The 14,614-nt window shown below is 40.2% G+C and overlaps 1 protein-coding gene across 1 annotated transcript; it reads right to left on the minus strand.

Moving 5' to 3' along the window:
- Positions 1-200: 200 nt before the first annotated feature.
- Positions 201-10,071, minus strand: LTV1 (LTV1 ribosome biogenesis factor). Its single transcript, XM_065680683.1, has 11 exons — positions 9,762-10,071; positions 8,401-8,532; positions 7,709-7,897; positions 6,575-6,662; positions 5,515-5,635; positions 4,766-5,009; positions 4,134-4,261; positions 3,039-3,178; positions 2,788-2,840; positions 1,302-1,502; positions 201-698 (listed from the first exon to the last, which is right to left on the minus strand). Exons 1-11 carry the CDS (start codon positions 9,762-9,764, stop codon positions 585-587), a joined length of 1,413 nt encoding a protein of 470 aa, XP_065536755.1. The 5' UTR covers positions 9,765-10,071; the 3' UTR covers positions 201-584.
- Between the last annotated feature and the right edge of the window lie 4,543 nt (positions 10,072-14,614).

Here is a 14,614-nt window from a genome sequence, read left to right on the forward strand (position 1 = left end):
TTAAGATCATCTAGTTCCAACCCCCCTGCCATGCCTGTTTATTCCCTTCACTAAAATCACGTTACTTTATCAATATATTATAAAAGCCTTCTTCCAATAAAAACAAGTACTTCGAACTGTTTCTGTACATTAAAAGCTCTCATCAGTCCTTCTGTTGCATTTAACCATGAGTATAAAGGAGAGAAGAAACACAGACATACTGCTTTGTAAACTGAGATAATTTAATAGAAGAATTTAACCAGATAAATCAGCAAGATTCTGCTGATTTCTTGAATACATATACAAATATGTATATAAAACTTTGTCCAGTGATGATTTGTAAGAAAAATACATTTTTTGTAATTTTAATACCTTTCTACTGTAATGAAACTCTGCAAAAGTTGCCAGGTCACTCACGACAGAACAGACATCACTAATAGATGGTTTTATGCATAACTGCATTTCAGAAAGAATAACAAGTTCTTGTTACAGTAGTATCTGAATAACCCCCTTGGAGCATGCTTGGCAAAGCTACGAGCTAGCAGTTCCCTTCTCAATACAAATGAAAACTTGAGGTTGTTTCCAAAGAAAGTTCCTTAGTTTCATCAAGACAGCTTCAGTCCTTGAATGTTCTGTTTCAGATTGAGCAACTCTTTCTCTTGCCTCGTTTTCTCCATTTTGAAGGCTAGCTTGTTGGCTTTCTTTTCCATCCTGCGTTCCTGTGCATACCAATTATTACAGATTTAGAAAATAGGCATGACGTGCAAGAAGAAACCATTCTAATTAACAGTTCTCGATCATGAAACCAGCAGCAGTCTGGACAATAATATTATTTATGGCACTAATTATTAACAGTCAAAATGCATATCACGAAGATTACCATCTTTAATCAGCTGAAGCTTCTGATATGCTGGCAATTTCTGTTCCTAAATAAAACAACTGGTATCTCTCATTGCAGCCAATTAGATTTCCCACATTTCTTTCAGAGCTTTTTTACTCTGTCTGATCTGAAACATTACAACTGTTTCCTTTGCCTCCCTAAAAAAAACTATATATAAGGGCTCCTTCCAATGTTATTGTGGCCACAATTACATACATAACAGTCCCAAAGTTTCAACATCAGAAACTAGGAGGACAAAATTATGATATTAACTTCCTTTCCAGGGGATTTTTTAAAGAAGCAGTAACCAGTCTTTTGAGACCAGCAAGTCTTTCCCATTTATTTCCAGACACAAGAACAAGGGAGCTTTAAAAAGGTCTGTGAGACAGACTTCAGATAATATAACATGTTTTTGCAGGTTCTTCCTGAAAACAAAGTGTACCTTTCGCTCCTCTTTTATGGCCTGTTTTCTAGCTCTGCGATCCTCTTTGCTCTCGTCTTTGGAACGGGGCTGTGTTGATGCTCTTGGCAGGTCGCTGCCATTAATCATTTGCATGCGTTCAATCTGCTTAGCAGTAAGGCTTTTCGGAGGCAAGATGTGCAGAGGAATTCCAGTCTTCTGGGAAATTTTTATGGGTTTGGGCTAAAATAGAGAGCACATTATGTATGAATGGTCCCCAGCTCTGTCTGCAAGGAGTGCACACCACACTGCCTTATCAGTATAAAAATATTAGATTCAGATTTAACAGTAATAAACATGGAAGTTTCCTAACACTATTTTCTTCCCTCAGAAAAATCTACATTAATCCCTAAGTAAGAAATCAACCTGTGAACGGAATCTGGCTTCCCAGAATAAGAAAATAAAAATAATCTCCCTTTTATTTAGATATTACTAAAAGGCACTTAACATTCCTTTAGGAACTTCCACAGAAAAGGTTTCCTTTCACAATTTTAAAGATCAAGCTACCTTCCAATGATGGGGAATGTCTAGAGACCAAAAGAGCTAGAAGAAACTGTTTCAAACTGTAGCAGGGAAATAAAACTGTATTTTCAACAAAAAACCCCAAGCAATGTGTGCTTGTGAGACACAGATTACACAAGGGCATATCACAGATAGCAAGAAAGTAAATTCTGCACTCTACATTTCTGTCCTGCTATTACAGAAATTTTGAACTTAAGCTATTTTACTAATAAATATACCCAAACTCTTCTTCAGTACAGAAGTAGTATCAAAGTTAACACCCTCCCAACCTTCTTTTCTACTCCTTCTTTTAAAAACAGCTATCCATTGAGAAAACAATCATTTTGGGCCCCTCTGTTCAAGAAGGACAGGGAATTGCTTGAAGGAGTCCAGCGCAGAGCCACAAAGATGATTAAGGGAGTGGAACATCTCCCTTATGAGGAGAGGCTGAGGGAGCTGGGTCTCTTTAGCCTGGAGAAGAGGAGACTGAGGGGTGACCTCATCAATGTTTACAAATATGTAAAGGGTGGGTGTCAGGATGATGGAGCTAGGCTTTTTTCAGTGATATCCAGTGATAGGACAAGGGGCAATGGGTGTAAACTGGAACATAGGAAGTTCCACGTTAACATCAGGAAGAACTTCTTTACTGTAAGAGTGACAGAGCACTGGAACAGGTTGCCCAGGGGGGTTGTGGAGTCTCCTACACTGGAGATATTCAAGGCCCGCCTGGACAAGTTCCTGTGTGATGTACTGTAGGTTACCCTGCTCTTGCAGGGGGGTTGGACTAGATGATCTTTTTAGGTCCCTTCCAACCCTTGGGATTCTGTGATTCTGTGAAAGTTAACACCCTCCCAACCTTCTTTTCTACTCCTTCTTTTAAAAACAGCTATCCATTGAGAAAACAATCATTTTGGTTTCAAACTTTTCCAGGCCAGGGTATCGCTCAGAATAAGTTTGACGATCTTACCTTTGATGGCTCCTTAATAAGTGTTGGGTGATTATATAAGTTTGAGTATGTACCTAGGTCACAAAAAGAAATAGTAGTGAAGGCTTGGAAACAGACATTAGGTAGGTTTATTACGAATTGTATTAATACTTAGTCCTTGAAAATTCACAGGCATTAACTATTTTATCTAAAGCACTGTCAGAAAAGTTCTGAGATACTTATCATTTACTTTAAAATCCTAGGAAGACACAAGAGAACACCAAAATACTTACTCAAAATGGATTCGCAATCCCATTTTTCTTTTGGTTCCTCAACAACTACAGTTACTACTTCTTCCTTTTCATCTTCACTTTCCTCATTCATAGGACAGTCTAAATCTTCACAAGGTTCAAGAGTATCCAATTTCACGCAACTTTAAAGTCCAAAGAACAAAAAAACCGAAGGTTTATCTTTTATTGAAAATGTGTAATTATGTAAACCTAGTGTCCGCTCAGTAAAACCCCAAACTGAAGAAAGCTATTCTCAATGGAACTTGCAGCAAAGTTAAGTTTCCTTAACTAAGCATCCACAAAACACACTAAAACATTAGGACAAGAGATACAGTCAAGAAAAGTATTATGGCATTTTGTACGTGACACATAATATTTGTGACTGGAGGACAGGAAGAGAAGAGGATATACTTTTTAGTCTGTAAGCAAGGCAGCTCTGGAGGAGAATATGTACTCTGCTACTACCCAGTCATCTTTCACTACAAGGACACACTACTGTATCTTTCAATCAGGAAGCACAAGACTAATGTGAGAACACTTAATATCCCAAAGTTAAATGACTTATCACCTGCTTTAAGACAAAGCGAATATACTATGGAAATGTAGTCTTACATGGTCACAGGGCTGCTTTATAAGCCCTAATTTTTGCAGTGCTACAACAGCAATAATAGTCACTTGCGAGTTTATTATCATTAAACTAGGTATACAATGGAATCAGCTGCACACCAGCAGGACAGAATATACTTTGCTAGGACAGCAGAAAACAAAGGTAAAGGTATAGGGAGAATGGTAAATTACACTAAAAAGGGAAAGGAAGAAAGTCTCTATTACTTCCACTATCCTCAATACAATTATACAAAAGGAGCATGATCTCACATAAACCATCAAAAAACCTCCACTTAATTTTATCATCTCACAAGTTAAGACTGACATTCAGTGATGAAAAAAACTGGATAATATTCATACATAGCTGCTTTTACTATGGGATGAAATCTTTGAGTACAAGAACTGGAAACAGCATACCCAAAGTTTCAATACAAACACAGGATAACTTAAATGAAACTGCTTAAGTGAAGCAGTACTTCTGGGGATACATACTTTTTTGCTTTCTCTTTGTAGTAATCATTCAGGACTTCCTGCAGCCGAGCATTGTCTGTGTTAATATAGCCTTCTAACTCCACATTATCCAAGGCTCCAATTTCATCTTCATCAAATTGTTCAAAAAACTAAAATAAAGAAATGGGTATCTGTAATTAGATCACATTTGTCATGCAACTTTTTGATAGCCTAAAGATGATCTATACATTTCTTTCTATTTGCCCCTTTTCCCCTCCCCTCTCATTTACCGAATAACTCAAACACACGTGCAGTAGGATTTCTTCCTTACTGTCAGTATTCTTCTGGCACAGGAGTCACAAAGCTATCTTTTACAGTATATAGATCATCTTCTAGAAAATGTTTCTTATTCTGACACATTATTTCAATCTGCACATTAAAAAACCTGACATTGCTCATGACAAAAGTTACATCATATTTCCACTGACATCATTTCATGAAGGTATAATTGGGCATGGAGAAGAGAAAGGGTGAAAGAACTGAGTCTTTCCCAGGCATTTGCACAAGCATACAGGACACCACCTTGTGTGCATTTTGACTGTGAGATGAATCAAAAGACAAAAGAAGCATTTAGCACCCTTATGTTTAACAATTACTTTCCTGAGCTGCCTCACCTTCTCAAATCTGTCATCCAGCAGGGTTAACTGCTCATTCCTTCTCATTACTGAAGAAGTCATAGAATAGTCTGTGAAACGACTCCTCGTTTCTTCTTGCATAAAAAGAAATTCTTTCATCTGTCCATTAACCCCATCATCTGATAAAGGCTCTTCTGAATCACAGTCATTACTGCAACTATCCTTTTCATCACTATCATCCTCCACATCTTCCCACTCATCTTCATCCTCAGCACCTGATCCCCTGAACAGAAGTTTAAAACAGTTTTAGAGTAATACATGGACCTTTCCATGGCTCTGACCAACGCTGGGTTATCTGAAACAATTTAGCAGTAATAAATTTAAATCTTGAAAGGAAAAGATGAAACTTATCTTCAAGCCAGTAAAAGAAAAAACAAATTTAGCATAACTATGTTGCCAAAGCCAGCATACTAATTTTGTCTGAAAGCTAAAACATTTCCGATAACTTCAATTCAAGAATCCTATTACTCCATACATTGCATCTGGAAACAAATACATACAATCCATGAGCTCAAAGTAACAAATGAAATCTGTATCTTGGATAACACATGAAAATTTGATTTTGTAAGCTACCACCCACATAAGACAAGGTAATACTTTTCCCTTTAACACACCTAAGCATTCAATTTGAAACCTTAAACCATTCTTGCTTACTACAAGAATATAAAATAACAAATAGCATCTTTCCTATTTACAGATGACAAACAGATCTGTAAAGCTGTATCTACCCCTTCTGTGGGTCATTTGCTTGTAGAACAAAATCATCTTCCAGGATATTTTCTGGATTTTCAAAGTCAAAATCATCATCAAGAGCTGCAACAATATCAGGGTCAAAATCTAGTCGTGGTCCTAGAAAGTTAAAAAACAAACAAACCACCACTTACATATGTAAGTTTCTCTGACGTTACAAAGCTACTTTCCTGGATAATAATCAATCCAGCTAGACTTTTAATTTCCACTAAGGAAAGATTCAACTTAAGTATCAGAAGATTTCTCAATAACATTTGTAGATCTGATACAAGCCAGGGCAAGTCACCAGCCTCTTGTCAATTTTCCTCATCCAGAAATAAAAATTCTCCAGAGGTCTTGCACTTCCATAAATGTACTCTAATATATTTTACTTAGAATACTGTAGAAGGAAAACCATCTAAGTTAAAGTACTGTACAATCAACTTCCAAGCCGAGCTCCCAGCCCTTTAAATTCCCTACATTACAAAAGATCAGAAAATTTCTCTAATGCAATTAACAGCAGCGTCTTTAGCATTCTTCTGTTAGTACAGAAACCTACCACAATTACTTTCTGTTATGAAGAATTAAGATAGCTGTACAGCGAGTGTTCAGTGCAAACATGGATACTTAACAAAAGCGTACTTAAAGCCTGTAACACTGAAATACTAATGAAGGAAAGAAAATACCACTCAGCCTATGAAAAGAAGGAATTTTTTGAGAATGAAAATCCAGTTCAGCCTTTGATTCAAACAGATGGAGTAACAAATCAATAGTCTGAGCTACAGCTCTCTCTTGTTATTATTTTGTATTTGCTACACAATAGTAAGAGCTCAAGGATTCTGCACCCCCTGACATCCCCAGCAAAGCTAAAAAAGCTATTATTATTGAATCACAGACAGAGGTCTCAAACTGAAACACAGGTCTCTCACAGATCATTATTTACGTCTGCTACTGAGCCTGTTCTAAACCAAAACTAATATGACACTGTAATTGAAGCCATGATTACCATCTAGTACCTAGATGGCAACTCAAGTTACAGAAAGGTAAAAGATTTGATACCTGAAACAGGAGCAGCTTTATTTAACAAGCCCACATCTTCTTCAAACTCTGTGGCAAATACTGAGGAAGGTAACTTAATAGATGGTGCCTTAAAAAAAGAAACAAAAAACAGTATTACAATATACCTGTTCTCAGTTTCTCATTTGAGTTCACATTCATGGAAATGTGCAGGCAATCATGTGACCAAAAGAAACTCTGTACGTGTTTCTTAAGACAAGCCCTACTTTATTGGTGGCAAGTTTTCAAAGTTATGCAATGAAAGCCAGGTAAAGTGTTGGCAGCATTCATTCTCATGTCAATAGAGACAGTATTTTTGCATCTCTCAGGCTTTTTAGAGAATGGTTATACAGTACAATACACAACTAAATTTGTAAAACTTTTTGGTTTGGAGAACACTAACACATATTTGAAATTACCCTTTTATTGAAAGTCTTCATAGAATGGTTTGGGTTGGACAAGACCTTAAGATCATCTAGTTCCAACCCCCCTGCCATAGGCAGGGATGCCTCACACTAGACCATATCGCCCAAGGCTCTTCCAGCCTGGCCTTGAACACTGCCAGGAATGGAGCACTTACCACTTCTTTGGGCAACCCATTCCAGTGCCTCACCAACCTCACAGAAAAGAACTTCTTCCTTATATCTAACCTGAACTTCCCATCTTCAAGTTTAAACCCATTGCCCCTTGTCCTATCACTACAGTCCCTGATGAAGAGTCACCAAGGAACTGAAAAGTTTGTTTTTATTCCCTCTGGGTTCTGTCACATTTCACTTTAAAAACATGGTGCACTGGTAACAGAACCTGGTATATTTGTAACTCCCAGAGCATTCAAGATTTCTAAAAATCATAAAAACAAATGCCAACCCCAGGAAAATGCATGACTTGTTCAAACAAATAAGCCATCTCTTTCAAGGAAAGCCTGATATGGGTACATGATGTTTTAATGCTGTGCTAGCAAAAAACTGAGGCTCATCAACTTTTATTTTCACTTGTAGGAAAGTCTTACTGTGGGCCAAAAGGATCCTTATATATAAATAGCGATCACAGCCACTATATGAATATGGTTAATGTGCCTACAGAATGCTAAACTCCAACAAACAGGCTAAAAATATTATCATCAAAAATACTGCTTACTGGAACTCGCTGAATTTCATCTTCTATGCGCCCCTCACTTGTGACAACAATTCTGCTTTGCTGCCCACGAACAGAAGGGACAAGCTCAGATGGACCAGAGGCTTCTTTTAGATGCTGAAGATAGTCATAGTCATCATCGAAGAAGACGCCATACTTCCGCTGCTCTTCCCTCCTTCGCTCCTCATGCCCCTTGGAATTGTAGAAAGAAATACATGGAGTTACTGAAGTCCATTTAACACTCACTAGCAAAAAGAAAAGCAATTCATCTATTGGGAATAACTGAATTATAAAGTCCTGTAGTCCTCTCTCCACTCATTACCCTAACTCACAGCCTATTCAAACATTGTAACCGACTGGTTCAGTATTCAGTAAGTGTTCAGGTGCTGTGTGAGCATGACCTTAAACTTTTTCCATAAGCAGCATAGCTAACAGACCCTGCTTCTTCAGGGTAGGTGAGGCAATTTTTGTTGTCTTTTTTAATACATTTCTATTTCTAATGCCAGCTGAGGTAAGCCAACAGGTCATAACTCACAACTATCATATTCCCCACAATATCCCCTGCCTTTTAATAAGCTGGACTAAAAACTACCTTCTCTCAGACTATGTTTTGAATTGTACAATTTCATACCCACTTTTCTCTCCTGCAGCACTTCTTACTTGAATCAACCTCCGTATTAAAAGTGAGTATTTACTTTCTGTGTAGGCAGTAGAACTCTCTGGGGTGCAGTATCATCAGCAGCAAGTGGATCTCTCTGACTTCTGTGCACTAAATGAAATGTTACCGCTTTCTTCTTCTCTATGAAGGGTTTCTTCTTCTTGTGAGGCTGAAAAAGGACATTTGGTTAATCATTACAAAAAAATGAAATTAAATGCACCTAAAAAAGAATTTTATTCTGCCCGGAGTGTGCTACTCTATTCCTTTTAAGGAAATATCAGCATATTTAGAGACAAAAAGCAAAAAAAGACTAGTAGTAGCGTAAGTCTTCTCACCACCTTCGCAACAGCCATTTCATATACCCTAATACTATATTCAGCTGCAAACCAGCAATACATCAGTACAATAAATATTTGGTTGTAGCATATGCACCTTAACATATAACCCTAGAAAGGAATTTTTAAGTAAGTACTTTCTAAACACTGGGTCAAATCTAAAACAAACTTCACCCAAGCAAGGTAGGAAACTGACCTTAGGAAATTCATCTGGACACACCTAGCTTTCTGAAAATTGTTCAGACATCTGTTCCTATACCAGTAATTCACTACCAATCATGAAGGCTGCGCCACTACACAGGCATAGCTCTGATATCGAAAAGGTATCTACATTATGGACGCACACAAACCTTGAGCGTTCTAACTGGGTGAAAGCCTGTTCTACAAGTCAGCACGTCTGACTTGGGGAAACACTTTAATCAAAGTGTCCAGCTTTACTTACATACCAAAACGTGTTAACAGATACACGCACCTGGCAAACTACTTTATGGATCTAGCCTATCTTCTTTACCTGGCAACATTACGTATAAAACACGACACACTATGTCATACCAAACCTCAGAGTATCTGAACTGCAGACATACGTTTGGAGTTAAAACCCCCAAACTGCACTTTAAAACCTTATGCTCACAGCAACCGAAAAGGAAACAGGGCACTTGCTACCCTTACAAACCTGCCGGTGGCTGATGGCGCAAGGTGCTTGTGACACAGGGAACCTAACCCCACTCACGGCCCCTTACATGCCCACCGCCCGGGCTGCCCCTTCCCCTCCCCGCCGCAGGCCCGGAGCTGCCGGCGCGGATGCCGGAGCGCGAGGAGGCTCCTGGAGAGCCCAGCAAGCAAAGCGGCCAACGGGCCCTTTACCCCTCCACACCGCGCTACCGGAACGGCCGAGTTCAACCCGAACGCTGGGGCAGAACGGACGGGGACGACAGTCAGCGAGCCGCTGTCCCCATCCTTCCCCTTCCCCTTCCCCTTCCCCTTCTCCTTCTCCTTCTCCTTCCCCTCCCCTCCTCCTCCTTCTCCTTCCCCTTCTCCCCCTCCTCCCCCCGCTCCCCCTCACCATGGCGCCCGAGCAGGCCGGGCAGGCCGCGCTGGCCCCTGGCAAGAAGAACAGCTACCGCCCAGCGCCCGCTCCTGCTCGCTCCCACGCGGGCCGCCCGTCAGCACCACCGAGGGGCGGCTTCCATCTTGGGATAAACCAGTGACCAACGGGAAGGGGGAGAAAGGTGATAGGCTGCCAGGCCGAGCAGGGCCTTTTGTTACCCAGTAACAAAACGATGAGGATTTCCTCAAATTGAAGAAGTATTTTAATAAAAGAGAAGCTCTGTGAACGCAAGCACGATACTCTCCAACCCTCTAGAGGAATATTTTCCCACCAATCCCCCCAAAACTGGTAGAGAATGGTACCACCCTCAGAAGACCTTATTGACAGCAGGCTTTGCAGCGGACCACAGGGTCATGCGCGTGCGCAGAGGCCGAGCTGTCACTCGCGGGGCGGAGCGGGAGGCGGGGCTTAGGGACCGGCGTGGCCTCAGCTGCCCCCGCGTGTGCGCGGAGCTGCGGTTCCTCCTCCTGCTGCTGGAGGGAGCGCCGCGCTCTGGGGCGGTGCGGTGCGGTGCGGTGCGGTGCGGTGCGGTGCGGTGCGGTGCCGTGCGGAACGGGTCTCCAGGCTCCGCAGAAAAGGGAAGTTCCCAGCTCGACCTGGAGCAGCGGGGGCTTGCAGCGACGCACCTCTGCGGTGCAAGCGAAGGAGGCGAGAGAAGGTTATGTGACGGGCGTTCGTTAGTCATGTCGCTCCAAGTGCTCAGGCGCGGCTGTAAAACACAATAAACTTTTATAAAGAAACCGTGTGAGACAGGAGGTGCAGCACAGCAGTGCTCGCCTCGTCAACTGCCTGGGCCACAGGGCGCACGCACCTTTGCAGTGTGGCTCTGCACAAGCGCGTATCTAGGCTGAGTTTGAAAGCTTATGTGTAAACAGTATGTATTCACATTAACAGTGTTTTGCCATATGTAAGTTCCTATTTCTTCTGCTGTGACACTGTAGCTGTATAAATTACACCTATGCCACGCAGCATGCCTGTGCACAAACACACACACACGTACACGCTCCCTGCTAAGAAAAAGGAAAGCATTCTTACAGTATTTTAGGAATAGGACATAAGACTGTTCTGTTACATTTCAAAAAGCAAGTGTGAAACACAGGGAGAGCAGCTTCTTCCGTGTGCATGTAGGCAATTAAATCTGTGACAACTATGGAAAGGCTGTTCCTGAAAATTAAGAAAGAATTATCCACATCTGATGTGTGTATACATAAACAGCTATATGGATATGTATACCATAAAATACTAGCTTTAATCATATTTGAGTGGATTTCATTGTTTTTCAGTAGATGTCACTAAAGCTCCAAAAGAGCCTAGATTTTCAGTCTTCTGGCTGAAATCGTACATCTTTACAATCAAGTTTCATCACATCACTCTTATGGAAATGACTTCTGTACTCAGAGGAATTACATTACCCCTGCATAGATTTGTGTAACGGCTAGACCTTTCTTTCCTCTTGCTTCCTAACAGTACAAGGTGAGGTCTTGCTAAAGGCTGCAGTGGTACCAGAAGGTTAGCAACCCTTTGACTGCATGCTGTGAATGGGGTTTTCAGGACTGCACCTGACAGGAGCAGCAGGAACAGGTGGAAGAGCAGTTCTAGCTTTTCATAAAGTAGCTGAGAGCAGAATTGCCCAACTGTTAAAGATACATTATCTGTAGGGAAGCAAAGTAGATTAGATTACTCCTTACTGCTTCTAGGTTCTGAGGTAGCTCTGACGCGTGTAAAAGTGCCAAGTACTTGTACATAGATGTGGTAACAGGATTACAACTAGCAATCCCCTAAACATGGTGAACCCCTATCTAACAGTGGCAGTATTGTCATTCCTTATACACCAAATCTGGTCTAGGGGCGTCATACTTTGTCTGGAAGTGGGAAAAAAATTGTTTGCTCTCAGCTCTGTTGCTAATCATCTGTTTCATATGTGTAAGTTGAATTTGCTTCTTTAGTTTTTTAAGTCTCAAGGTTTTCTGTCTTGCTTTAATTTATATTCCGCACCTTGTATTTCCTGTTTAGATTCTAAGTGTTTAGGGAGAAGGATCTATACTATATGTTCACACTGCGATTAAAACGACAGGCTCCCTTATCACAGAAGACTGATAGTATATGCCAACAGTAATACACCTGGAGATTAGTTTTAAGGTAGAGGGATTAGCGATAATAAGCATCATATTAATGGTTGAACACAGTGATTTTAAAGGTCTTTTCGAGCCTATGACTCCATTGCCTCCTTTGTTAACATCTAAGGGATATCACCTTTTTCCAACTCATTTACAACATAAAAAAAAATTGAAATTTAGTATCACATGTATGTGAAATATGTATGAGAGAATGTCTCAGGTGGAGAATTCACTTAAGCTTTTGATTTCATCTAAGCCTTACAAGGCCATCCATCCCACTGTACTCTTTCATTGTGTTCTGTGCTGAGACACTTTTCAGTTTAAACTCAGTGAAGAGCATCTACAGAGACCGAGGGGAAAAGTGTTCAGGTTGCTAACCACTTCTTTAATGCTTATGGAAGAAGAATGGTCAGTATTGGAATGGTCTCACTGTTGAGGCAGCCACTTGAAAAATAACATTCTTGGAAGCATGCTGTTGCCTTAACATAATCAAGAGCTTGCCTTCCATGTGAGGAAACTTATGCTAATAATTTTCTCTTAGTTCTTGCAAAGCAGAAGTTATTGCAAAGTAATTAAAAAGCAAAAGTTATCGTCAGTCACTTTGCAATATGAAAAGGCTGGCAGACATGCAGCAGACTAGGTTGAACACTCAGCCGTGAAACATCAGGTTTGTCTATGTGCAGTAGGTGTAATTCTTGTGCAAATCTGCTGTCAATGAAACCTAAAGTAGTGAAAACCACTTCTTGCTAATAAAAAATAAAATTGGGAACTGGGAGCATGAATTAGGTCTCTGAAGCACTGAGCAGGAACACTAACTTTACATTTTTAAAATAACTATCACCTCATTGAACATAGCTCTGCATGAATATACCACCCACAAGAGAGCTACCAGATACGCTTGAAGGATTCTCAAAATTGAAAGGAGTTTCAGGAGACTTCCTTCATCTCATTTCCATGCAGAGAGACTTGTAATTTGGTCTCTGGAGGCCTTTTTCCAGTAAGTAACAGCTGTCTGAAGTTAACTCTGTTGTACACACCCATGTTTTTGCTAGAGATTCAAGAACAAAATGTTTTCTGTAAAGGTTTTCTGAGCAATTTTATTGAGGAAATTTTCTTCATTTTATATTTATATGTATAGCCATTCATATAGACCTATAATTCAAAGAGCCAAACACTTGTCTAAGGCACTTGGACCTGTGCACAGCAGAGTATCCTACAGTACTGTACAACTAGGCAACACACATCTTTTTTGCTTGTTAAACAAAACCACCATAAACCAGGCATAATACATGTATTGTATCAAAAAGATAATACATATTCTATTTTTCAGATTACAATATTGAAGTACATTTGAGTCTGTGTATATATGTAATTATACACTACAGTACAGATAAAAGACCAAGAAGCAGCTATCATTGATTTGTAAGAACTCCAGTTATTTATATTCACAGATATCAGTACACCTGTGTAAAATGCAGTATCAGATCAGCCGCTTCTTTATAGTTACCATATACAATCACACTAAGTCAAGCTGCCAAAATACAAGTAAATGCATTCACTTTATAATTGTTACAGAAAATACACACCGCATAAGCTGAAAAGTTATTGGCATTAATTCTCCACAGCCTCGGATGTTTTGAAAGTCATTAAACACGTGGAAAGTACATTTTAAAATGTCAGCAGTTCTAAGCTGGTAATGTTTCAGACACATTTTCATAGTTACCAATAACTATACAGCATGACGGACTAGTGGGGAACCAAGTGTGGAATTTTGTTTGCCTTATTGTACTCATAAGTAGGAACATGTAGTGAAATTCAAGCAAGTTATATTGAGCATAATTTCTCTTTTCTAGCAAATTAGTAGAAACAATGAAGTCTAAGAACTGTCCTATTTATAAGTGACACTCTCCATTATGTGCTGCAAAATTTTAATTGCAGGAAATTCATGTGAAAATTTAATTTTAGGGGACTGTGGCCTGCTTGTAGTATATTCAGCACCTAAGAACCTTTTGGCTTTACTGGGCCCTAGAAAGACCCTGCTGGAGGCTAACCACCTGCACTGGTGTAGGTGGGTTATCAGTCCTCCTTGCTGGAGTCATCTCTCCGTGGTGTCCTTGCAGACTTGATTGAAAGAGGCACATGTGCAAGGATTGCTACTACTGAGTAGTACCTTCCCCAGTGCATTGCAGCTCTGCCAGAGACATACACATTCTTGAATGCCCAGTGTTTAGGGTACAGTTGGGTCTACAAAGCGTGACTCACTAATACTGCTGTGATTTACTGTTTGAGCAATTGCTCCGTAAAATGCTGGGAAGGGATGCAAACTTACTAGCTCTTGAGTGATATAGTCTGCAATGTTCTTGCACCTATCGTAGATTTTCATTTAGGTGCAAATAGAATTCTATTTCTCTTTCAGGGAGAAATTAAAAAGAAAAAAAAATCTTATGAGCTATTTGAACACTTAAATGCAATTTTTTATTAGGAAGAAATTCTTTACTGTGTGCAAGGCCAGGTTAGATGGGGCTTTGAGCAACCTGGTGTAGCGGAAGGTGTCCCTGCCGATGGTGGGGGGGTTGGAACAAGATGATCTTTAAGGTCACTTTCATCCCAAACCATTATGTGATTCTATGAGTTAGCATGTGCCATCTCCACACCCTTCCCACCCCTGCTCATACAGTTTGATGCCCATTC

This window comes from Lathamus discolor, chromosome 5 (genome assembly GCF_037157495.1).
Source record: "Lathamus discolor isolate bLatDis1 chromosome 5, bLatDis1.hap1, whole genome shotgun sequence".
NCBI lineage: Eukaryota > Metazoa > Chordata > Aves > Psittaciformes > Psittacidae > Lathamus > Lathamus discolor.